This window comes from Furipterus horrens, unplaced genomic scaffold, assembly GCF_987537825.1.
Source record: "Furipterus horrens unplaced genomic scaffold, mFurHor1.1.pri manual_scaffold_17, whole genome shotgun sequence".
NCBI lineage: Eukaryota > Metazoa > Chordata > Mammalia > Chiroptera > Furipteridae > Furipterus > Furipterus horrens.
This window is the reverse complement of record NW_028327187.1, coordinates 33,760,664-33,787,898: the sequence shown is the minus strand read 5'-3', so window position 1 is coordinate 33,787,898 and position 27,235 is coordinate 33,760,664. Positions and strand designations below refer to the sequence as shown.

The window sequence follows — 27,235 nt, the reverse complement described above, 5'->3', positions numbered from 1 at the left end:
AAGAAGCTCCTGGGACAATGTGAAACGTACCAACTTTTGAATCATAAGTGTGCCAGAAGGAGAAGAAAAAGAGCAAGAAATTAAGAAATTATTTGAAAAAATAATGAAAGAAAACATCCCTAACTTGGTGAAGGAAATAGACATGCAAGTCCAGGAAGCACAGAGTCCCAAACAAGTTTGACCCAAAGAGAACCACACCAAGACACATCATATTTAAAATGTCAAAGATAAAGGATAAAGAGAGGATTTTAAAAGCAGCAAGACAAAAGCAGAGAGTTACCTACAAAGGAGTTCCTAGAAGACTATCACCTGATTTGTCAGAAGAAACCTTATAGGCTAGAAGGTACTGGCAAGAAGTATTCAATGTGATGAAAAGAAAGGACCTACAACCAAGATTACTTTATCCTGCAAAGCCATCATTTAGAATGGAAGGGCAGATGAAGTGATTTCTAGACAAGGTGAAGGTAAAGGAGTTCATCATCACCAAGTCATTGTTATATGAAATGTTAAAGGGACTTAAGGAAAAGAAGATCAAAACTATGAATAGTAAAATGGCAATAAATTCACAACTATCAAAAATTGAATCTAAAAAACAAACCAAGCAAACAAGCAAAAGAGAAACAGAATCATAGATATGGAGATCATTTGGAGGGTTACCAGCTAGGAGGGGGAAGGAGAGAATGGAGAGAAAGCTACACGGATTAAGAAGTACAAATTGGTAGGTACAGAATAGACAGGGGGATTTTAAGAACAGTATAGGAAATGGAGAAACCAAAGAACTCATATGCATGACCCATGGACATGAACTAAGGAGAGACTGCTGGAGGGAAGGGGGGGGTACCAGGTGGAGGGGGGCAAAGGGGGAAAATTGGGACAACTGTAGTAGCATAATCAGTAAAATCTATTTTTTTTAAAAAGAAGTCTGTATACCCTTTTAAGGAAAGTATTAATGCACTAACTGCAGCTTCCTGAATTTCCTAAATGTAAATGTATTTCAAAAACATATTATCATTCCTAATGTTCTCTGATCTGCTTCTCATTTCCCATGTTTGGTTGCTTCTCATTTTCTAGGTTTTCCTGAAAACTCTTGCTAACAAAAAAACAATAAAGTATTAAAATTATCAAAATAAAATAAAAGCCAACCAAAATAGTAATACTAGCTAGCTAACACATGACAAATGCTGACTCTTTGCCAAGCTTAGTGCTAAGCACTTTACCTATGTTATCCCATTTCATCCTTTCAACAACCCCATGAGGCAGAGATAGCACATTTTCTCGAAGCAACTGAGGCCTGGAGGGGTTAAGTAACTTTTCTAGGTGAGCTGTAAGCTAAAATGCTTCCTGTTCATATAGCCCTGTAAATATATGTACTATTTCCTTTCATAAAACATTATATAAATCATTTTCCTCATCCTTGATAAAGTCTCCATTCATATATACACTCTGATAACATGTTCATTTTATAGAAGCAATGGATAACTTCATTAAAAAAAAAAAACCTCTTCTGAAGCCACCAATGCACGTGAATAACACTCATATTGTTAGTGAACTGCTGATTTTGTACATTATATTTGGGGATCAGTGGTATCAATTCTATAGCATCATTATTTGTCACCCTAAATATGGTAGCACCCAGAACACTTTTAGGCCTCAAAAAATGTTTACACATATCAGTCATGTCATGATTTTAGGCTCTGTGAAATAAAGATGTATACAGATGAAAAAAAAAGAAAGGGGAAGTGAGGGGGATGTATGGCAGGAATCTGAACCACCTCCCATTTGATCAGGAGAAACGTGGCTCTTATCTGTTTTACATTTGTCATTTCCCAGTAAGATGCAATTTGCACAAAGTGTTTCACTGTCCCTCCCCCACACCCAAAAAGTTTACAAGATGAACGGGAGCAGAATTTGCCACCCAAAAGTTTGCCTCCATGGTATAAAGATTATCTTAAGCTGAAAAGAGACAGCACACATAGAAGAGTCTCAGAAAACTCAGGGAAGTTACCCTTTTACAAGATATTTACAATAATAAGAGAAATCTCCATTTGTAAGTGGTGTGTGTGTCTCTGTACTGGAAGTGAAGGATGCCTCTAAATCTCTAGAAACTCTTATAGATGAGGATGGAAATTACTTAAATCTACACAACAACCTTACCCCCCTTATAGTGCTTTGCTTCATAACTTTCCATAGTGGCCCCCTGCCTTAACATCCTCCTTTGTCTTTAGCTGGAGATGGTATTTAAGATGGTGGTGGAGAGTTACTCAGTTACCCTGGGTATTTCCCCTGTACACAGGGCATGTTATTAAGCTTCTCTTTTTGTTTTTTTCCTCTTAGTGCTTTTATTACAGGGGTGGGAAGGTCAGAGGTTGTCTCAGCCAAGAACCTAGATGGGTAGAGGAAAAATTACTTTTCCTCCCTTACAAAGCTAACTCATTTATTTTTCAGATTAAAAATTGGAGCCCAGATTGGTGAAACTATTAGATAGGATAGATAGTAAACTAAAGCAGGAAGGGGGAGGGAAATATGTCTCACCCCTTGACTCAGCAGTCCTGAACCCAGTCTGATAAGATCACCAGGTGTCCTTACAATCATAAGCAGGGATAGCGCAGGAGGAGGGGAGTCCTTGAGACTGTGCTGGTAAAGGGAGCATCTGTAGCAATTTCACTAAGACAAAGAGCCTTTACTAGCTGATAAAGAAAGCCTTTGTAGTTGTACATTATTCCCAAGGTCTAGAAGGGGGAGGAGGAGGGGAAGCTAGAGGCTGGGTAAAGTATGTAACTCCTGGAGTTCTGCCTGCAGCTTTTTGCTCAAGCATATAGACAAACTTGCAGCTTCATTTTCCAATATATGTGAGACCCTCTCAGATAAGCTTAGTGCCCACTTGCAGCCTTTTGCTCAAGTGTATTTCATAAATAAACTTGCTCTCTCGTGTCCACTCTATGTGTTGTCTCTTGCTTGAATTCTTCTCCTGTAAGCGAGACCAGAACCAGGGAGATGGAGCCCCCTGACTCGGGTCTCCCTGGCAACATCTTTTTGTGCCACGACTGGGATTCCACCCTTTGTCTCCAGTTGCTCGGAATGCAGGGAGTATGGATGGCAATGCTTTATTGCCTGGTTCACCTTCAGGGTTAAGAGGGAAATGCAGCAGTGCTGTGGAAGATGTGTATTCAGATATGCTGGGCCTATATTTGGAGGCAGAAACAAGGATAAGATCTAAAAGGAGTGCTCAGATTCCAACTGGGCTCCACAGACTGAGGAGGCACATCTTTCCTCCAGCCCGAGTCTTGGGCATCCCTATATTAGTGGGGGCCTCACAGAGGTGTCTGGGGTTAATCCCTAAGACACGCAGGGGCCTCATAGGACACCCCCATCACTCTAATGTAACTTTGGGTCTCCCAGAGACATGCAAAATAAGGGTTGGTCACCCAGCACTCTGAGCCTCCCTGAATTGTTTTAGATAGCCAGGAGAGAAACTGAGGCACGTAAGAGAGCTGGGGATGGTGAAAGGTATAGTGGCCTTTGGGAGCCCCTCTCATAAACAGCACACTTTTGACCCACTGCACAAGTCCCTAGTCTTTTCTGCCTCTAAACCATGCCCGGGGAACAATACGTTTAAATCACTGACCTGTTGTAAGCCTGCTGCATCTCTCCCCTGAGGGGCAGTGTTGTATTTTCCAGGTGAGTGTCTTGCTCTCTCTCCCTCTTGAGAACTAGCCGTGCCCTTTCTCGGGCAAAGAACCTATTATTTACTCCAAATTCTAAGGGTCTTAAGGAGACTTGCAGCCAGGGCAGCAGTGGGCAGTGGAAACTTGACCAGGGCTTACCCGCTGGATCCTGTCTTCAGGGATCCTTTTTCCTCTGACTTCCAGGTGAACCAAGGCAGTACCACCTTGATTCACTCCTTTCCTATAGCTTTTCCAGGCAGCCAAAGCAGCCAGCCTAGGTTGTCTCCTGTTACTTCCTCCACCCTAAGTCTTTGTTTTGCTGTCACCAGAAGCAATAACTCCCTCCCCCCTTCAATGTAAAAAAGAAAAACTAGTACTTTTAAAATTAAAGCAGCTGAATGTCACCCAAGCTTGATATTTCCTCCCCTAACTTCTCCTCCAGCCTTCTCAGAGTTGTCAAGGTCACTAGATAATAAAGCGGCTCATTTTTTGAGCACTGTGTGTGTCTGCCAATGGGAAAAAGAACCGCTTCTAAAAGTTATAAAATGTATTCATAAATTTATTAACCTAACGAATGCTAATCAATTACTTTTGTTGTCACTACAAATTAAAAATTCTAATCAGGTTGGGAAAATATATGGTTTTGGTAATAAAAGATAAATTATAAAACTGAAACTGGGTTAGTGATTTCTAGAAGAGTTAAAACAGACTAGGAAACTTACAGAAGGATTTCACACATTGCAGAAAGATTGCATAAGTCAAAGAACGTATGTGCAAGTTGAAAAAAGATTGTGTAGAGGGAGGACACAAAAAGAAAAGGAATTAAGGAAGTGAATAAAAGGTGAGAAAGAATAAATGAAAGAGACATACAGAAAGAAAGGACAATGGAGTAGGAAACTCAAGAATGGGAATGGGAATGGGAATGGAAATAGAAAAAAGAAAAGAAAAGGAAAGACACATAAATAAATGGTAAAGATAATTTTAATGACAAATGAAAAAGCCAAGAGCACCCTTTGATTTTCCAAGGCCAATTGTTATTTCCCAACAGAAACCCCAGACATCAGGAGAAAGTTACAAAAGCTAGCCTTGGGACCCAGACCCCCACTGAGCAACTGGTAAAGATAGCTTTCAGTGCTTTTAACAATCCAGACTGGGCAGAGGAAAAGCAGAAAGCCACCCAATGGAAACAAAAAGCTCACTCATTAGCTGCAGCTTTAAGTGTGTGCCACCCCAGGACCCACGAGATTGGGAAATGCCCCAACCCTGGCAGGCATTTAGGCATTGAAATGGTCATATCTATTAGATAGGAAATTTTGCCAAAAATCTAGAAATTGTACAATAAACACAGGGGGTGTCTTTGATCCAATGGCTAGCAGGTATATCCGTTCTTTACTTTCTACACAAGCAGGGGATCTGGCAGTCAATCAGGACTAATAATTTAGGAATCTGCCACCTACATAAGGAAGAGGTACACCCAGAGGGCAAAGAAGTTCCCTTTGAAGTCTCCGCCAGGGGAAGATAAAGTCAGAGGAGAAGGAGGCTCCCCTCTTGAGAAGAGAGCAGCAACAGGGGTCTCCTGAAACAAGGCAAGCCAGGTATGGGTTAGGTCTGAAAACCCAGGGATGAGGAGAAAAGGCCCCTCTAGCCTGGCAGGTTACGGCTATGCAGTAAGGTCACCTATTCTGAAAACCCTCTTCAGCTTGCCAGGGTTTGGGTTACACAGTAAGGCCAATTAAGTCTGGTAACTCAGGGCTAAGGAGAAAATCCTCCTCTAGCCAGGTAGGGTTGGGCTACACAATGAAGGCTAAATGTTCTAGAAACTCAGTGTCTGAAAGGGGACTCTCTCTCTCCAGGTGGTATACATGGAAGAGGCAGGGGGCACCCAGCCTCTTCCGTGTTCTTTATCTCTTAAAGATGGGAAACCTAGGCTCAGTACCACAAGATACACCTCAGGGATGCAGCCTTAAGAATTGGGATAAATTTGATCCTCAAACTTTAAAGAAATAGGGATTAGTATTCTTCTGCAATACAGCATGGCCCCAACATAGATTAGACGACGGGGAGGTTTGACCTGAGAATGGCAGTCTAAATTGTAACACAATTTTACAATGAGATTTATTTTATAGAAGGCAAGGGCTCTACTGAAAAAGGATTAAAACTGATAGTTAAAAGAGGGGGAAAGATGTCACTCCCCTCTCAGACAGTAAAACTCAGAAAGGAAAAAATAGCTTATTCTAAAATTGGTTATTTCTAAATTAATTTGAAAGGAACAAACTAAAGGGCACTGTGTAAATCACAGAAGGTTTGTGTATATTGCATAGTCTGTGCAAAGTAGAGAAGGTTTATAAAGAGAAATCTTGAGAGGAAATTATATAAATAAGCTAGTACAAAGTTTGATTGGTTATTTTCAGTGTGATAAATGAAAGAAAGTTTTTCCTGTATCTATCTAAAAAGTAAAGTATGAAAATAATTATGTCATATTGTGTTAATAATATACTTGATCAACTTTCAAGAAAAATCATCTCTTTCAATCCTAAGAACTAAAGTTTTGTCAGCCAAATTGATGTTTTGTACCTTTTATTATCACCTTAAATAAAGTCAAGTATCATTTCATAATATATATATTCCTTAGGTCAGGTATATTCGACAAGATTTCCAGAGTTGAAATTTTAAAAGACTTTTTCTTAACCTAGAAATGGCTTTGAGGTATTTCAAAGGGCCCCTGAAATAGCTGAAGGATTTATTCTTTCTTCTTACAAAAAAGAAATTTTAGACTAATCAGGTTTATTTAATATATTTGAAATACATGGGAAGCTTTGTGAAATACAAGAATTACAAAAAAGAAATAATGAACTCATAAGCAATAGTAACTTGTGCAAAGTAAATTATATTCCTTTATTAATCCATAGTGTTACATTCAATACAAGTTATGAAAATTTATGTGTTTGTAGCCTTTATAATTAAAATGCACTTAATGACAAAAGATTTATATAAAAATCTCCAAGAGTCTACAAAGTTCTAATATACTTTCATTTGTAATTCTGATGATTATTTTGGAATATTGTGTCTCATAGATAGGATGGGGTTTCATATCAATTATATTATAATCAGATCTGTGACGAGGTCATTTTGGGTTTTTGTCATTTCAGGTTGTTTTGTTCTGATGCATTTGTTAAACACATTTCATTTGAAAAAATCCATAGAAAGAATTCTGACCTATTCTAAATTACAAATTTCTAAAAATAAATGTTCAGATCAAACCTTTAAATGGGACAAAGATTTATAGAACTCTAAGAAATGACGGAATTGAGGCTTTGTCTGAACCCCACATCCCGGTACTGGAGTGCTCCTAATCAGTCAGCAGCTGTACTGACCAGTTGAAACAGAGACAAAGTGGGTGGCATGGAAAGCACTCCCTGAGATTTCCCTGTAGTGTATGTCCCTAAAAACTGGTCCACCTTTAATGGTAAGGATCAAAAGAAAAAAACGCCTCATTTTTTTTTTTTTTTTTTGTAATATTGCCTGGCCTCAATACAGCCTAGGGGATGGGGAGGTCTGGCCTATAAATAGATCTTTGAATTACAACACTATTCTCCAATTAGATTTGTTTTGCAAAAATGAAGGCAAAAGGAGTGAAATATCCTTATATTCAGATGTTCATGGCCTTTTGCCAAGATAAGGATTTTAACCCTTTGAGTGCCACGCATAATTCGAAATTTGGATCAACATGAGAAAAAGTTATATTAGTATATAACCTGAGGTACAAAAAAAAAAAAAAAAGAGAGAGAGAGAGAGAGGACAAAACATAAAATACAAATTATTCCATTGTTATTTACATTTATAGCCATCAAAAAAAGAGTCACTGGGAGCAACGCTGGCACTTTTGGGAAAATTTGTCAGCGTCACTCACAGCGACGTTGGCACTCAGAGGGTTAAAATGTCTTGTAGAATGTGTATTGTCACAATGGCAGACAAATTGGAGGACACCTTCCTTGCAGCCCTGGCAAAACATCACCAACCTCTGTGCCTAGCAGAGCACACAGGACCCACCCCAAGGGCAGAACAGCCTGCTTCCCAGCTTGCTCCCCCACCATATCTCAAATAGGAACTGCCGCTGTTTTAATTCCTCCTCCACAGCAGAACTGCCAACACCAGCCCTTGCTTGCGGTTCTTCCACTACCAAGAGTGGAATTCAATACCACCCAGATCCCAATATGTTATCCCTGAGGAAAGTGGCAAGAGGGAAGACTAGTGGAGGAATTATCTGGGTACATATTCCCATCTCTATGTCTGATGTAACCCTTTGCAAAGAAAAACTCGGTCAGTTTTCTGAACATCCTAGCATGTTCACAGAGGAGTTTACTCATTTAGCACTAATTTATGACCTAACATGGAGTGATTTACAGATTCTTGTTTCCCACTGCTGCACCGTAGATGAAAACAGTGCATAATAGGGGCCACTAGGGCTTATGCTGATGAATTAGCTGGTTGTCATGCTCAACATCGCATATGAGATCTGTGCAGATGGTACCCAGCCATGTAATATGAAAATTAGAGACATTTATTGAAGAAGATACAAGAAACATTGTACACAGGACAATGACACCTCAGTCCCCTTCAAAGTAGGCACCTTGGGACCTCACTCAGTTCTCCCAACCACCATCAGGTGCCCCGTCATATTTTTCTGAATGTCAGGTCTGCAATCTCTTCCTTTTCAAAGGTGATTTTAGTTTTGGGAAAAGCCAGAAGTCGCGGGGTGCCAAGTCTGGGTTATAGAGGGGCTGAGTCACCTGGGTGATTTGATGTTTCACCAAAAACTGCATGAGATGTGATGCATAAGCAGGTGCATTGTTGTGATGAAGCTGCCAGTCACTAGTTGCCCATAGCTGCAGCCTTCTGAATCATCCAAATAGTTTCCACATAGGGATGTTTAGCTTAATGCAAAATTGGATGCATATTTGTTCCTCTACTTGTTCAGTCATTTGGAATGTGGCAGCCACAGAGTACACATGCTCACTCAACAGTGTCTACTACCTCTTCCACTCTCCTTGGCTGCCAGGTTACATTGATGTCATGCAAACCATTCTTGTTATATTAACAATGGCTGCACTTTTTCTGGACAGACCTTGTATATCGCCTAGGGGAGATACAGTCACAGATCAGGATCCTAACTGGGTTTATCAAACTGGGACAGATGAAGTACAAGAGGGAAGGGATTGCTGGACCCATATATTTACTTGTCTCATGGAGGGGATGAAAAAAAAAGCACAATTAAGCCTATTAATTATAACAAAATAAAAGAGGTTACTCAGGGTAAGGACAAAAATCCTACCCTTTTTCAGGGATAATTAACTGAGGCTTTACACAAGTACACAAATATTGACCCCAAGTCTGTGGAGGTATGAGAACTTCTGGGGATGCATTTTATCCAGCAGGCAAGCCCAGACATTAGAAGAAAACTATGAAACATAGGAATGGAACCAGAGACCCCCCACAGAAGATATGGTAGGGATAGCTTCCTCAGTGTTCTGTAATAGAGATCAAGAAGAGGAAGAGAGGGCCCTGGAAAAGGAGAAACATGAGGAGAAGCAGGCTCAATTAATAGCCACCCAGCTAGGGCAGAGGCCTCAAGGTCCACAAAAGGGAGAATCTAAAAGCACTCCCTCTAATAAATGCCATAAATGTGGGAAGCCTGGACACTAGAAGCAGAAATGCCCTGGGATGGGGACTCCTTGAAAGCCATGTCCCTTATGCTGGAAAATCAGCCATTGGAGAGGGATTGCCCTGAGGGCTGAAAGGGCCTGGGTTGGAGCCCGCAGGCACCATGGCCTTGAACTGAGGGGTCCCTATGGTCCAGTTGGCTCCCACTAGGAAAATCATTATAAAAGGGACAGAGCCAAGGGTAATCCTTAAAGTGGCAGGAAGACCTAATTTTCTTTGAGATATGGGAGCCACCTGCTCTGTATTGACCTCCTATTAGGGACCTCTCTCTTCTGATAATAGTATTATACAAGGAGTAGATGGCACACCCCTGGAAAAACATTTTACTTCACCCTTAAACTGTTTTGGGGGAACGGCCACCTTTGCACACCAATTTTTAGTTATGGAAGAATGCCCTACTCTGCTGTTAGGCAGAGATATTTTAAATATGGTTAGCACTCAAGTAATTTTCTCTATAGACACTGAGGAACTTGTTCATATTATGGCATTATTCATTAAGAGAGAGTCCGTTGAAACTGATATAGATAAAGAATAAGAATTTAACTCTCAATTCTGGGAAACAGGGATCCTGGTATGAGCTCATAGAGCTAAACCCGCTTTGATCAAATTAAAGGATCCAACCAATTTTCCTAATAGAAGGCAATATCCCATAAATTCAGAGGCCAGGGAAGGGCTATAGAAAATTATCACCATATTCTTAACTCATGGATTGTTAGTAGCTTCTAATTCTCCCTGTAACACTCCCATTGTACCTATCAGGAAGAGAGGTGGGACCTACAGGTTAGTTCAAGACCTAAGGGCAGTTAATGAGGCCATCATTCCCATACATGCAGTGGTGCCTAACCCTCATACTATCCTGGGAAGAAATTCCTTTCAAAGGAATTAGTGCTTGATTTAAAAGATGCTTTCTTCTGCATTCCCTTGGACCTATCTAGCTTGTCAGTTTCTATTTGGTTCTGAATGGACAGATTCACAGGGACATAAGCAACAACTAACCTGGACAATCCTCCCTCAGGGATTTAGAGACAGCCCTCATTTATTTGGATAAGTATTATTAGAGAACTTAAGGGAGCTGTCACTGGAGGGGGGTGGTCTAGTTATCCAATATGTAGATGACCTACTTATCTGTTCCCCTACAGAGGAACTGGGCTATAAACATGTAATACAGACCTTAAATTTTCTGGTAGATGGTGGGTATAAGATATCTCAGGATAAGGCTCAAATATTACAACAAAAAGTGGAATATGTAGCCCTTATATTAACCCCTGGGAAAAGAATGCTATCCTAAAATAGGATACAGGTCATTTTAGGCTTCGCTGAGCCCACCACTCACAAACAGCTCTGAGCATTCTTAGGACAGACAGGATATTGCAGATTGTGGATTTTAGGATATGGAGCAAAGGCAAGATCCCTCTCGTCGTCGTCGTCGGCAGCCGTCTGTCTCGAGAGACGATGGTGTAGCTTCTTAAGAGTCTATCTGCACCACCGAGAATGGCTGCGCAGTCCGACTCGGGAGTGACACGGTATCTGTCTCCTCCCGTGTTGAATCGACATCTTGCGATGACGCTGGAGTGTCCTCTCCAGTGAAGCTGAAGCTACAGAGCCTGGGCAGGGTGATATGGAGGGTCTGCTGTTGCCCATGCAGCAGACCCCCCCTCTCTTCGCAGCTGAAGGGTCCAAGGGAAAGACGGAGTCAATACAGCTTGGCTTCAGGTGCGCCGCAGGAGTTGCCGGTGTTGACTACAACGTCAAACCGCCTTAGGGACTCCGGCTCCGGATTTTCTGTCGGGGTTTACTCCCTTAGCCTTTTCCCTGAAGAGGTATGCCACAAGGCAGCGGAGGTTTTTTGGAGTCAGAGTTTTCCTTCTCTGATGTGCCCTGACTGGAAGATTGAACCAGCGACACTTAGCTCGCAGGCCGACGCTCAATCCACTGAGCCAAACCAGCCAGGGGTCAAGATCCCTCTACAAGGACTTAAAGGAAGGCAGTCAACAGGGACCAACTAACTTATACTGGGAAAAGGAAGGACATAGAGTTTTTGAACAACTAAGGAAGTTCTTACACAGGCAGCAGTCCTAAGTTTGCCAAATTTAGAGAAACCCTTCCAACTATTTATTTGTTAATGAAAAACAGGGAATATCATTAGGGTTCCTGACTCAGACCCTAGGACTCACTAAGATGCCTATAGGTTGTTTTTTCAAAAGAGTTAGATGCCGCGGCCTGAGGCTGGCCATAATGCCTTAAGGGAAAGAGCAGCAACAGCTTTACTTCTAGAAGAAGCACTTACAATATCATTAGGACAAGATATAACCTTATACGCTTCCCTTTTTACCTCCAGGTTCAAATTAACTCCTTAGCAACTACAGTACTTCAAAACCGGCATGGACTAGATATGCTAACTCCTACCCAGGGAAGCATCTGCCTTCTGCTCCAGGAAGAATGCTGGTTTTGGGTCAAGCAAACAGGCCACATACAAAACCACATTTGTGACTCTTTAGACAAGATCAGGCAACTCTAGGCGCAGGCTGAGCAGGAGTGGAATTCCTAGCCTCGCTTCTGGTTATGGAAATCTTAGATACCACCCTTCCTGGGTCCTCTGGCTTCTCTACTTCTCTTACTACTTTTTAGACCTTGTATTTATAACATCCTTGTCCGTTTTTGTGTCTTCCAGGCTAGTAACAATTCGCCTGCAAATGGCCATACAACCAGAATATTCAAGCATACCTTTTAACCCCTGGGATCAGGCTGCTGACATATTCCATATAAAATCCTAACCTACACCTGCCTAGAGACGGAACAAGTGACACTATCCCAGAACCACTTCTATGGCCCTGATCAGCCTGAAGTAGATATGGGAAACTGACCTTCGACCTTCAGCACCCCAAAAGAATTTGGATGGTGTTACTTGATGGGGGAATGTTAGACAGGATAGATAGCAAACCGAGGCAGGAAGGGGGAAGGAGACATGTCTCACCTGATGGCTCAGCAGTCCTGAGTCTGGTCCAATAAGATTGCTGGGCATTCTAACATCACAAGCAGGGACAGCGCTGGAGGAGGGGAGTCCTTGAGACTCTGCGCTGGGAAAGCGCAATTTCACTAACTAAGACAAAGAGCCTTTATTAGCTGAGAAAGAAAGCCTTCCCAGCTGTACATTAATCCCCAGGTCTAGAAAAGGGAGGAGGAGGGGGAGCTGGGTGAAGTATGTAACTCCTGGAGTCCCGCCTGCAGCTTTTTGCTCAAGCATATAGACAGACTTGCAGTTTCATTTTCCAATATATATGAGGCACTCTCAGATAAGCTGAGTGCCCACTTGCAGCCTTTTGCTTAAGTGTATTTCATAAATATACTTCCTGTCTCGTGTCCACTCTATGTGTTGTCTCTTGCTTGAATTATCTTGCAAGCAAGGCAAGAACAGAGGAAGGGAAGCCCCCTGACTTGGGTCTCCCCCATAACAAAACTATGGTCATATATCCAGGAGACACTGACTAGAAAATATTATTTTATTTTCAACTTCATAGAGATAGATCTTGTAGGATGAATTTAAGAGAAATGTCAGTTTCCCCCAAGGCCAGCCTTTTGCCAAAGTTGTAGAGGTAAAGACTGTCTTTAGTATCCTTTAGTTCTCTGTGTCTCCATCCACTCTTCATGCTCCTGGTATTCTACTGTGGAATCCAAGCTGCACTAATACAGTACCCTCAACTACCCAATAAACTTCGCATTCATATATAATGTTATACCTGTGTTTTGAAACTTGATTTTCTCCTGTTAATCTGCTGCATGTTATTTTAATTGTTTGAACAGACAGAAGAGGGAAGAAGGAAAGTTTCCTCCTACCTAACTCTATTTATGTTTAATTTGTGTTATAATATTACAAAATAGATGAAAAAACAGAAGAAGTGAAACCACGAGTCCTGGGTTCTAGTCCCAGATCTCTCTGTGTGTTCTTGGCCCTTCTGGACTTCAATTTTTTTCATCTTTAAATAAAGATGTTGGACTCACTAATCTTCAAGATTTTAACATTCCGTATTTGTTGAAAGATTACACTGCAATTATTTTTAGTTTGATTTATGGACATGACTCAGATCCATGAAATATCTTTTATTATTTGTTCAAATCTCCTGCTTTGTTTAAAGAAGTTGTTGCATAATGTTTACTAGTTAGAGTTAGTTATGATAGTTTGTATGTTTCTAAGGTAGTACAGGGTGTTTTAATACAATGCTTTCAATTCTATAAATATTTATCAAACAATGGGCAACTGACTTTTTCTGGTAGATTCCAACATGTGTAGTGACTTCTATCTTCTTTTGGAAATTCAAATAGATTTTAAAAACAAAATCTTACCATATTAAATATCTATAATCAAATACTTTTTTCCTCACATTTGGAAAACCGAGTGGTGAAAAGCAGATACATGTAACTACTGTGAATAGGGAACTAATTGCAGTAGAATTTGATTATTTTTAAAGTACCATTCTACTTATCCTTCACTCTGAGAATGAAGGTGATGACAATTAAAAAAATGATAGATATTAAGTTGCTAAGTAAAGACCATCTAAATCCCAGGAAGGCTGTCATTCATGGAAAAGTTGATACCAGTTTGAGAGTAGGATCTATAGTGCCCAATAGGATATCAACAAACTCAAGGTAATTTTCCAATAGTTTGGCCCAATAATAATTACTGTTAAGTAAAACAATGTGCCTGACACTCTGCTTATATGCTTTACTTCCATTGTCTCAATTATTCATCATGACCCCTATGTGATACAGATACTATTATTATCCTCCTTATGTTTCGGATGAGAACATTGGTTCAGGTAGGTTGTGTGAATTAATTGCCTGAATCAGAGAGCCAGTAGGTAGTCAGTATTTAAAGCTAGATCTGTCTGACTCCAGAGTTCGGGCTCTTAACCACAGGGATACAATGCCCAAGTCTCTAGGAGAGTAAGGAAAACAATGTAAAAAGAATTACCTAGTTTTAAGTTTCATATTTCAAGGCATACAGCATCACTAAGACAAGCTTCTAGAACTGTACTTATGGGGTGTGTGATGCTAGACAATCATAAAAGGACACATCTGATCATTTGAAAATAGCCTTACATTACATCTTTTACAAGGTTTAATTTAGTATACACATGGCATATAAAAGAGGAGATGTGTTTTTACTTGGTAAGTAATATGCAGTATATACCTAATATAGCAGAAGTATAATGTCTTACTACAGTTAAGATTTTGTTCAGACTTACGTAAAAAGTCAATTTAACATAACAACTTGGTATATATGACATCAACTCAATGATTTTTCTTAATAAAGTATTAAATTGGAATTGGTTTGGGCTGCTTATTGTTATAATTGAGCAGAAACTTTAAAATATCTTTCATGTATGAAACTTGTCACATGAAATATAGGTATATAGAATTATCTATATTATACTGAAATCAATAGACTCTAGGGCTTCAGTGTCGTTATGTAAAGTGTCTTTTGTGGTTTTCATATATATTTTGTGTGTGGAATTCAGTATCGTGTAAAAGTTAATAGGCAAGGCTCTGGAAGAAGACCACCAGTTTCTAGCTCTGTCACCTTGGGCAAGTTACTAAACCTCTTGGTGCCTCTGCTGCTTGTTTGGAAAATGGGAACCATAAAGTTTTGTTCATGATATAATATAGGTTAAGTGTCTGGAGCCATTCTTGCCACATGGCACTTGTTTAATAAATTTAAGTCATCATCAACAAACTGCTTTGTGGAAAAGAATTATAGAGACCTGAATTAAAATACAGAAATGAATATGCTTTGATTACAATTGTTGGTGGAGGAAGAAATTTTACTCTACCCTTCTAGGTTCTTTTGGCTGCTCTAATAATTAAGTCGACATGAGACAGATTAACAAGAAAAAAATGAAATTTAATTAATTCTGTATATAGGGGAACTCCACCTACATGAGAGGTTCAGAGATGAAAAGGGAGAGTAAGATATGTGGTGTTCTGAGCTTAGGAAGAAGTAAGATGCCCTGAAGTTTCAGAGAGGAGGAGAGTAATTTGCAAGATGACATGAAGAACAGATGTTCAGTAATTAGAAGTTTGCCCTGCCCTATAGATAGGTCATAAAAAGTTATTTCTGGTCATAACTCTTATTATGAGCAAAGCCCCAAATTTAAATTCTTTAAGGAGAGGAAAAGGTTTCTCTTGAGGCTGCAGGGTGTCAATTGCCTTCAGCTCAAAATAATCCGCATGCCAAAGTGGCACATCTTGGGGAGGCTTGTTCTGGACACCTTTTACAAGGACATGGATGACCTTCTCCTGTCTTGCCTGTTTAATTTTACTCAAACAGATAATTCATGATTTTCAGTGTGAATGGCAAGAAACCCCTATGCATTACGATACCAAGTGGTGGCTCTTGTACTTGTAGATATAAAGGAATCTAACAGTATAGGGGAGAAGGGAGAAAAAGGCCAAATCCGAGTGTATACAGAGCCTTTCCTCGGCCATCTGTGACCTTATATTACTTTCAACCCCTCTCAGCAGCAAATGGTAAAATTGCTAGGAAAGGTCAATTCAGGCTAGAAACAATATTTCTAAATAAAGCAAACTGCATCCTGAGTTGAAAACTAAAACAAACCATAATATTTTCCTGAACCCTGGCATTAATTTTAACTGAAGCATCGACCAAAGCGGTTACTTTTTCAAAAACAAATAAAAACAAAACAGAACAAAACCCATGAATGACCCACTTTCCAAAGAAAATAAAAACACAAGGAATGAGTAGAAACCCAAGCAACCACGAAACAAAATATCTTATTTGCAACTAGTGAACCAAAAATAAAACTTTCTTACCACCCCTATAAGATTGTAAGCTTTTTGAGGGTAGGGTTTGGATCATTCATTCGCTCATGTGTTTATATATGATCTCCTTAAAATATTTAGGATAGTGCTGGCTATACGTTTTGTTTTCAATTTCTACTTTTTGAATTGAACATGGCTCAAGTCCCTCTGTACTGAATCTTATTTCAAGAGAAATTATAATATAAGCATCGAGCTATTTTCAATGCTTATATATTAAGACTAAGATCATTTAATGTGAATAAGATATTGAGAGTACTGGTACTGTGACATTTATTGTAACTAAGTCAGACAGTTCAGACTTACGTTGTTTAAATTTAACAATTCAGTACTCAAAGTGTTTTTTTCTTTTCTACAACTAGGAAGAACTCACATTCCCTAACTAGAAAAAAATTTGCATTGACACACTTTGACATAAACATTCACCCTTATATTAAGCATAAAAGGCTTTTTCTTATTATAACAGAAGAAATTTCCATATACCCTTTGTAAAATGTTATATACAAATACTGGGCTTGGACACAGACAACTTAATCAAAATCCCATGTTGCTTCAGGGTAGTTATATGTGAAATGCAATTTCCATTGTATTGAAATCTCCATGCAGTAAATATTTATCTATTTTCAAAATTGCCAACGTATTTGAAAAGTTTAATTGGTTTATACTCAAGGCACTAGAGAAAGGAAAATTTGCTTTCAGAAGACATTTGCATGTATTTATTCTGTCCATGTAGATTACTTCTTTCAAGTGATCAGGAAATTTAATGTGAAGTTAACCCATCCCAGATTTGGTTCTAATGACTAAATTAGAAGAAAAGGAATCAATAATTAATCCATTACTTTGATCACTGTACCTTTTTTCTCTGACTTATCGGAAACTTTTCCTCCAATTGGAGAGTAAGTAGTGTCCATGGATTCCGTCCCTCTGTTCCCTTTGCTAACTCCATTTTCATAGAGCTGTCCTTCAACTGGTTGCAACTGCCAAGTCAGGCCGAACAAATGCACTGCTGCAAGAAAACAAGCCATACATGAACTTATTCCAGACCTGCTGAGAAGGTCTCTAAACCAACTGTCCCTTTGCACCTAAAAACGTCATGACCAGTTTTCTTACAGTTAGGCTAAGCAACTTAAATTACATATCTACGTCATACATGTAGTCATTTTTCCAGGTAGCTGTTGTGAAATTTTTGAGCGTTAGAAGTAGGAGTATGAGTTAAACAACTACAGTGGGATTGAACTCTGTTCCTTGGTGCTGTGACCCCTTCCTTTCATGTTTCCCTCAGTGGAGTAAGTCTCATTTGCATATGGAAACTGCAGAGTAATGGTAGACAGGCTATTGTGAGAGCATGGGAGACCTTCACTAGACCTCTGATTCAACTCAATTCAGTAAATATCTTCTGAGTGCCTAGAATGCATAAGGTCCTATGAGAGCTGTTGCAGATGTTAAAATCTAGATGCCTATTAGGGTAAGAGTTGGAACTAATACAATTATAAAAGAGCTACAATATAATGCAAGATAACTGACATTTTTTAAATCCTCTGATAGCATGAAAATTGCTATCAGAGGATTAAAAAAATACCCAGTGTTGATCAGCATGCAGGAAAATGGGTACTCTCATACACTCTTGATGAGCATATTTAGAAAAATCACCTTTTAGGAGGGCAATGTGGCACCATTTTTCAAAAAAAAAAAATCCTTATAACTTGGTTATTTACCCTACTAGCCAACAATTCAATTTCTATAAATTAATTATGAACAGGTACCAAACTCCAAAGCTATTCATTATAATATTTAAAAACTAGTACCAAGTTATAATCAATCTAAATATTCATAAAAAAGAGATTAATCAAATAATGGGTAATATTATAAATAATACAAGATTACATGGCTAGTAAATCATGTTGCAGCAGGTTATGTAATGGCATGGTAAATATTTATAATGCATCAAGTGAAAACCATCAGGTTACTAAACAGCATGAATAGTACAATCTAGCGTGTGTGTGTGTGTGTGTGTGTGTGTGTGCGCGCGCGTGTCTGTGTGTGTGTGTAAATGTGTTGATGTCTGGAAGAAAGGGTTGGGAGGATATACAGCAACAAAACAGCATGGAGGGCTGATGGAGGGTTTTTATTTGCTTCTTTATGATTTCTGTATTCTCTATTTCTATACAATGAATATGTGTGATATTTGCCAAATGGGGAATAAAATTTTTTTTAAGTGGATTAAAGGAACAGTAGATTAAATTGACTGAGCTGATCAGGGATGACATAATGATGGACTTTGAAGCATGTGTAGGGTTTTGACAGGTGACAGCAATGGGTAGGGCAAGGGGGTGGATTGTACAAAAAAAGGCTATGTAAAGCACCAGATGTCTTTGAGGCAAAGGAAGTTGCTGGGGTTGGATCCAAGTTTAGCTATGTCTAGCTGGTAGCGGAAGTTAAAGTTGGAAGGGTAGATTAGGGCTGTATTGTGGGGGACAATGAATGACGTACTTAGATATTTGGATTCTATTTTCTGGGAAACGGGCAGGCATTGCTATTTTCTGAACAGAAGAGTGATATTATCAGTTTACTTTAGGAAGATTAATTTGATAGCAATGGGGAGCACTGATGGTTTCTAGGCAAATAAATGATATCACTAGAGCACCCTTTGTAGAAAAATAAATCCAGTAGTAGTGGGGAGAAGGATGAATGAAAGGCCTAAAGATTTGACAACAACACAAATTGGGAAGGCATTACAATAATCTAGGTGAGAAATGAGTGTCTCAAGTATAGCAGTGGCAGTACAAATGCAAAGAAGGCGATTCCTTAAGGAGAAATTGCATGAATGTTATCTCAGAATTTGACAACAAGCTCTATGTCTTTGTGCATGCATGTATGTGTCAAAGCATGCTCATGAATGCATGTAAGTGTATAGGAAAAAGTGAAGGAAAGACAGAAATCCAAAATGGGTAAGGTTTCAGCCCAAGTACTGAAAGCAGTGGTGGAACCATGAATAGAGTTAGGAAATTCCACACTTCGCCCAGCACTAATTGCAGATAGTTGGTGCTGGACATGTGTTTGTTGAATAATTAGTTGGTTTGGGGCATGGTGGGGTGATGGGAGGGGTACAATAAATTCATCTTTGGAGATGTTGGGTTCCCAGGACCCATGGGCTGTCCAGATAGTCATGGTCAACACAGGTTTGGAGGTCTGAAGTTCTGGAGAAATATTAAGGCTAGAACAAGACCACAGAGTCATATATGCAGAGGCAACAACTGAAGCAACTGAGGGAAGAGAATGTTAGGAGAAAACAGTGCCTAGGGCAGAAGCTGGGGAAATCCTTTTATTTTTTTTCTCATTTTAAGTTTCAAATCAAACGAATTTTACCAAAAGGAAAAAAAAAGTGGATCTGTTCATAAGCCACATCATATTTTACTTTATGTTCTTAGGCACACCAAAAGGGGCTAATTTGTATGTCTAACACTCATATATAGTATACGAATTAGTGACTGAGAAGAGGAAAGCCAGCCAGATAGCCTATTTAAAAATTATTCATCCACTTTCAGTTGGAGCTAAAGATATTTGTAACACCTACCTTCTAATTTATTCTTTAAAATGTTAACCTTTAATTGATTTATCCTTTTCTTTGGATTGAGACCAGTGCTGCCTGATGCATTTCTGTTGCAATGATTGGAAACAACTGGAACTCAGAGCATAGTGGCTCTAAGTCAGGTGCAGTACAGCATGCTAATAAAGCTACGTTAGTGACAGCTCTGAGATTATCTTGTCAAATGACTCAAAGTATGGTTGCTTTAACATACTTGCTCCATTTAAAGCTGTTGACCAGTTTTATAGAAAATCTGGTCTATTCTGCCCCACAAATGCTTTGAATATAATGGATATTAAACACTACATCGAAAATGTGTTTGATTCTTTCGGTTCAGTTACTTTTGTGAATTAGATGAGCCATGAGGCACAAAAGGCACAGTAGTTCTCATTTTGAAGATCAAGGGGGCTATTTTCCATACCTTATTTAAGTTAAGCCAGTTTCCTGAGGGCACTCAAAAATGAGAGACAAAATTCATGGCTGAGAATTACTTCAAAATAATAAAGTAAAGATTAATTTTTCACCACCGAATGAAATGGACTGCTTCCAGCCAATCAAGACACATGAAGAGAGGCATGGGCACATTTATAGGGCGCCCTTTGAGGATAGTGAAGTTTTATAATTTTTTGAGTTTATGAAGTCTTCTCCAGGCAACAAGCTGTTTTTGTTGAATACATACTGAAAGTTAACTTTGTTGAATATATAATGAAAGTGAACCTACTTGCTACAGGTTGTGGATACTATGGCAAGGCTACTGGTCTTTTCTCTCCTCCAAACTGGACTTCAAAATACTGAGTTGTGAAAGGAAGTAAAAAACTGCACTTATAGGCAGGGTAATCTGAGATAACTAAATAGTGTTTGAGTTCCATTAGAAATAAATAATATTTTGTTCAATAAATAAAATTATGTTGACATATGGGACATATCAACACACCACTAGAAAGATATGGTAGTAATTCCTCTATGAGATGTATTTATTGATTCATTAAACAAGCATTTTCAAAGCATATCTGGGCATACTGGGAATGTTGAGAATATAGGAAGTGGCAATAAAATATTTAACAGCTAGAACACTAAAGGTACTGGCTGGCTAATATGGATATTGGATATAAGCAACCAATATAGCCTAACAAGGAAACACTGGGTGCATTTCAGACTTGGCTAGAGAATGAAGAAGATAAAGATCCTCAACATCTAGCGGATTCTTATCCAGATCTCTGCTATGTGTTTATAGCCATACTCTTTAGGAAAGTCCCCCAAACTACAGTATACATAGTATGGCCCAACTGGCTAGAATTAAGGGTAAACTGGTAATGAACAAATAGGGTAGTGTTAAATTATATTTATATACAGATTCAACAAATAGTTTTTGAGAGCCTACTTTGTGCTAGACACTGCTTTTCCTTAAGTTTACAGCAGAGAATAAAATTTTTAAAAATCTCAGGCCTTTCAGAACTCATATGAGAGGGTGGTGGGTTAAGCAGGAAGAAAGTGAATATGATGTAATTAATATAATGTAGCTGTATGGAAACAAAAAAAAACAAAATAAATGAAATAAGTCAGGTGGTTATAAGTGCTATGAAGAGAAAAAATACGAGTAGCTAGGGAAGTCTGCTTGAAGGAGGTCATATGTGAATCAAGATTTGAATGAAGTGAACCCATATGAGTATCAAGTTGAAAAGCCTTGGAGGAAGGAACAGCAATTACACAAAACACTGAGTCTTGTATGAAATGTGTGAGGAACACTGAGGAGCCCAGTGTGATTGTAGCTTAGTCAAGGTGGAGAAGAATGTTAGAAAAACTCATAAACAGAAGGATTGGACAATAATCCTGTTATCTTTGTGCTGTATCCAACATCACACTCTGGTCATCCACAAACTACAAGGGAATAGAAAAAAATTAATAAAATTAAAACCACAAATATGTTTGCTGGTAATAGATCTACCATAAGTTCCCCTGACCCCAAAGTCAGAATTCTTATTCCTAAAGACATATATAAAAATATACAACCTCAATGAATAAAGATGGACACTACCCAGCTGTCTCAGGGAGTAATTCACTGAAATTCAATGGTTGGACAGAATGTGTATGCCTATTTAGAGATTCCAGAAGTAATGTCTTTTCAACTGACTAAGAATGACAGTCCCTAATGCTCTCCTAACAAAGGTACCTGAATGCTGAGTCCTGTACATTTTATAATTATTATTCTTTTTGTTTTATCCAAGTGCAAGGAGCTAAGCTCTGAAATTATAAATTGACTATGAAGTTAAGGTAACAAATGGATTATCTCACTGTCCCCAATTGCCAAACTTAATCAAACACTTTGAATCTCAAGGGAGCCTGACTCCAGAGTAGTTCTTAACTTTCACATTCTTTTTTTGGGGGGGGGAATTTTATTTTATTTTTTTATTTTTGGTTTTTCAATTACACTTGTCCCCTTTTCTCCCAATTTCTCTCCGCCACCCAACCCACCCCCTCTCCCGCAATCATATCCCTCCCCGTTGTCCATGTCCATGAGTCATTTATATATGTTCTTTGACTAAACCCTTCCTTTACTTATCCCCCTTCTCTCCCTCCCGCCTCCCCCCTATTGACCGCTATTCTGCTCTTTGTTCTATTTAGTTCTTTTGTTTGTGTTGTTCTTTAGTTTCCTGTATTAGGTGATATCATATGGTATTTTTCTTTCTTTGCCTGGCTTATTTCACTAAGCAAAATTCTTTCTAGTTCCATCCATGTTGTCGCAAATGGCAGGAGTTCCTTCTTTCTCTCTGCTACATAGTATTCCATTGTGTAAATGTACCACGGTTTTTTGATCCACTCATCTACAGATGGGCACTTAGGTTGTTTCCAGCACTTAGCTATTGTAAACAGTGCTGCAATGAACATAGGGGTGCATAAGTTCTTTTGAATTGGTGTTTTAAGATTCTTTGGGTATAATCCTAGTAGTGGAGTCGCTGGTTCAAAAGGCAGTTCTATTTTTAATCTTTTGAGGTAATTCCATACTGTTTTCCATAGTGGCTGCACCAGTCTGCATTCCCACCAACAGTGCAGTAGGGTCCCCGTTTCTCCACATCCTCGCCAGCACTTGTTGTTTGTTGATTTGTTGATGATGGCCATTCTGACTGGTGTCAAGTGATATCTCATTGGGGTTTTTATTTTCATCTCCCTGATGGCTAATGATGTTGAGCATTTTTTCATGTGTCTATGGGCCTTCTATATGTCCTCTTCGGAGAAGTGTTTGTTCAGGTCCTTTGCCCATTTTTTAATTGGGTTGTTTGTTTTCTTGATGTTGAGTCATATCAGCTCTTTATATATTTTGGAAATCAGTCCCTTGTCTGTGATGTCATTGGCAAATATGTTTTCCTATATGGTTGGTTTCCTTTTCATCTTGCTGATGTTTTCTTTTGCTGAGCAGAAACTCTTTAGTTGGATGTAATCCCATTTATTTATTTTTTCCTTTATTTCTCTTGCTTTAGGAGATGTATCCGTGAAGAAATTGTTACGTGAGATATCTGATATTTTCTTGCCTATGTTTTCCTCTAGGACTTTTATGGTGTCATGGCTTACATTTAAGTCTTTGATCCATCTTGAGTTTATTCTCATGTGTGGTGTAAGTTGGTGGTCTAGTTTCATTTTTTTGCAGGTCCCTATCCAGTTCTCCCAGCACATTTGTTAAAGAGGCTCTTCTCACTCCATTTTATGTTCCTACCTCCTTTATCAAATATTAGTTGACCATAGAGGCCTGGGTTTATTTCTGGACTCTCTATTCTATTCCACTGATCTATATGTCTGTTCTTATGCCAGTACCAGACTATTTTGATTACAGTGGCTTTGTAGTATTGTTTCATATCTGGTGTTGTGATTCCTCCTGCTGTGTTCTTCCATCTCAAGATTGCTTTTGCTATTCGTGGTCTTTTTTGGTTCCATATGAATATATGGAGTATTTGTTCTAAGTCTGTGAAATATGTCATTGGTATTTTAATAGGGATTGCATTGAATCTGTAAATTGCTTTGGGTAGTATGGCCATTTTGATGATGTTGATTCTTCCCATCCAGAACATGCTGTTTGCTTCCATTTATTTGTATCTTCCTTAATTTCTTTGTTCAATGTTATATAATTTTCAGAGAACAGGTCTTTTATCTCTTTGGTTAAGTTTATTCCTAGGTACTTTATTTTTCTTGTTGCTATAGTAAATGGTATTTTTTTTGTTTGTTTCTGTCTTCGATATTTTATTGTTGATGTACAGAAATGCCTTCAATTTCTGTATATTTATTTTGAACCCTGCTATTTCACCAAATTCACTTATTATATCGAGTAGTCTTTTAGTGAAGTTTATAGGATTTTCTAGGTATACTATCATGTCATCCGCATATAATGAAAGTTTTACTTCCTCTTTCCCAATTTGGATGCCTTTTATTTCTTTTTCTTGTCTCATTGCTGTGGCTAGGACTTCCAACACTATGTTGAATAGGAGTGGAGAGAGTGGACAACCTTGTCTAGTTCCTGATTTCAGGGGGAATGCTTTCAGTCTTTGTCCATTGAGTATGATGTTGGCTTCAGGCTTCTCATATATAGCCTTAATTATGTTAAGGTATGCTCCCTCTATTCCCATTTTGCTGAGTGTTTTCATCATAAATGGGTGTTGTACTTTATCAAATGCTTTTTCTGCATCTATTGATATGATCATATGATTTTTGTCTCTCATTTTGTTTAGGTGATGTATTATATTTATTGATTTGCGAGTATTAAACCATCCTTGCATCCTTGGAATGAAGCCCACTTGATAGTGGTGTATGATCTTTTTGATGTATTGCTGGATCCTGTTTGCCAAAATTTTATTGAGGACTTTAGCATCTATGTTCATCAGTGATATTGGCCTGTAGTTTTCTTTCTTTGTTGTGTCTTGACCTGGATTGGGGATTAGAATAATACTGGCTTCATAGAAAGAGTTTGGGATTTTCCCCTCTTCTTGGATTTTTTGGAATAGTTTGAGGAGGATAGGAGTTAGTTCTTCCCTGAATGTTTTGTAGAATTCGCCTGTGAAGCCATCCGGTCCAGGGCTTTAGTGTGCAGGGAGATTTTTGATTACTGTTTCAATTTCCTTCTTTGTTATTGGTCTGTTGAGACTTTCCACTTCTTGATTCAGTTTTGGAAAGTGGTATGTTTCTAGAAATTTGTCCATTTGTTCTAGATTGTCAAATTTCTTGCCATAGAGTTGTTTGTAGTAATTTCTAACTATCATTTGTATTTCTGTGGTATCAGTCGTGATTTCTCCTCTTTCATTTCTGATTTTGTTTATTTGGGTCTTCTCTCTTTTTTTCTTGATTAGACTGGCTAGAGGCTTGTCGGTTTTGTTTATTTTTTCGAAGAACCAGCTCCTAGTTTTGTTGATCTTTTGGATTGTTTGTTTAGTCTCTATGTCATTTAGTTCTGCTCTGATCTTGATGATTTCCTTCCTTCTTCTTGCCGTAGGCTTTGTTTGTTGTTCTTGTTCTAGTTCTTGTAGCTTCATGGTTAGGTTTTTTATTTAAGATTCTTCTATCCTTTTCAAATATGCCTGTATTGCTATGAACTTCCCTCTCAGGACTGCTTTTGCTGTGTCCCACAGGTTTTGGGCTGTTGTGTGCTCATTATCATTAGTTTCTAGAAATTTATTGATTTCTTTTTTGATGTCATTGTTAATCCATTCATTATATAATAGCATGTTATTCAATATCCATGAGTGTGGGTGTCTTTGATTTTTTTCTCTGAGGTTGATTTCTAGTTTCAAGGCATTGTGATCTGAAAAGGTGCTTGATATGATTTCAGTTTTCTTGAATTTGTTGAGGCTTGTTTTGTGTCCTATCATGTGGTCTATCTTTGAAAATGTCCCATGTGCATTTGAAAAGAATGTATATTTTGCTTCTTTGAGGTGGAAAGTTCTATATATATCAGTTAGGTCCATGTGGTTTAGTGTGTTGTTCAATGCCTGTATATCCTTGGTGTTTCTTTGCTTTGATGATCTGTCTATTGTTGATAATGGAGTGTTGAAGTCCCCTACTATGAGTGTGTTGTTGTTGATATCCTTTTTGTGGTCTTCTAGTATTTGCTTTATGCATTTGGGTACTCCTATGTTGGTTGCATATATGTTTATCAGTGTTATATCTTCTTGATGAATAGTTCCTTTAAGTATTATGAAATGTCCTTCTTTGTCTCTTTTTATTGCCCTTGCTTTGAAATCCATTTTGTCTGATATGAGGATTGCTACCCCGGCTTTTTTTTCTGGTTTGTTTGCTTGGAATATTTTTTTATATCCCTTTACTTTCAGTCTGTGTAAATCTTTTGTTTTGAGGTGTGTTTCTTGTAGACAGCAAATATGTGGGTCCTCTTTTCTTAACCATTCTGTTACCCTATGTCTTTTAATTGGAACATTTAATCCATTTACATTTAAGGTTATTATTGACATGTATTTATTCATTGCCCTTTGTACCTCTGTTCCTCTCCTCTCTTGTTCTTTTCTTCTTTTTTCTTAGAACACACCCTTTAGCATCTCTTGCAATGCTGGTTTGGCGGAGATGTATTTTTTTAGTCTTCCTTTGTCTGAGAAACTCCTTATTTCACCTTCTATTTTGAATGAGAGCCTTGCTGGGTAGAGTATTCTTGGTTGTAGGCCTTTGTTTTTCATTGCTTGAAATATTTTTGACCATTCCCTTCTGGCTTATAGTGTTTCTGTTGAGAAATCTGATGATAGCCTTATTGTAGCTCCCTTGTATGTTGTTAGCTGTTTCTCTTTGCTGCTTTTAGGATTCTCTCTTTGTCTTGAAATGTTGCCATTTTAATTATGATATGCCTTGGAGTGGGTTTTGGGGGGTTCCTCTTCATTGGAACTCTCTGTGCTTCCTGAACTTGTATAACATTTTCTCTCGTCAGGTTCGGAAAATTTTCTGTCACTATTTCTCCTATCAGTTTTTCAATTTCATGCTCCTTATCTTCTCCCTCTCTAATTCCGATGATCCTGATATTATTTCTCATCATGCTATCCTGTAATTCCCTTACATCTTGTTCATATTTTTTTAATCTTTTTTTCATTTTGCTCTATTGTCTGGGAGTTTTTCTCTACATTATCTTGTAACTCACTAATCCGATCCTCTGCTTCGTTTAGTCTGCTTTTGACTGATTCTATTGTGTTTTTCAGTTCAGAGATTGAATTCTTCAATTCTTCCCTGTTCTTGTTAACAGTTTCTATGTCTTTTTTTTTTATGTTGGTGTAGTTCTCTGCAAGTTCCCTATAATTTTCTTGGAGCTTCTGGTAACTTTCTTGGAGGTTGTCATAGTTGTTTTTAAGGATGTCGAGTATATTGAGCTTCTTTACCACCATTGTTTTGAATTCCATGTCTGACATTTGGGCTATGTCTATTTCATCTATCTCTCTTTCTGAGGATTCCTCTT

At 38.5% G+C, this 27,235-nt stretch overlaps 1 protein-coding gene across 5 annotated transcripts in view; it reads right to left on the bottom strand.

Moving 5' to 3' along the window:
• The window catches only part of TENM1 (teneurin transmembrane protein 1), a 730,204-nt gene that overhangs the window by 351,851 nt on the left and 351,118 nt on the right, over nt 1-27,235 (bottom strand). For 3 of the 5 annotated variants that reach the window (XM_090265126.1, XM_090265127.1, XM_090265129.1), the window contains one exon: nt 17,074-17,226. In XM_090265126.1, the coding sequence (XP_090121252.1) occupies nt 17,074-17,226 (153 nt within the window). Of the gene's footprint in view, nt 1-5,096; nt 5,112-17,073; nt 17,227-27,235 lie in introns of all 5 variants that reach the window. The other 2 variants (XM_090265130.1, XM_090265128.1) reach the window with 2 other exon arrangements.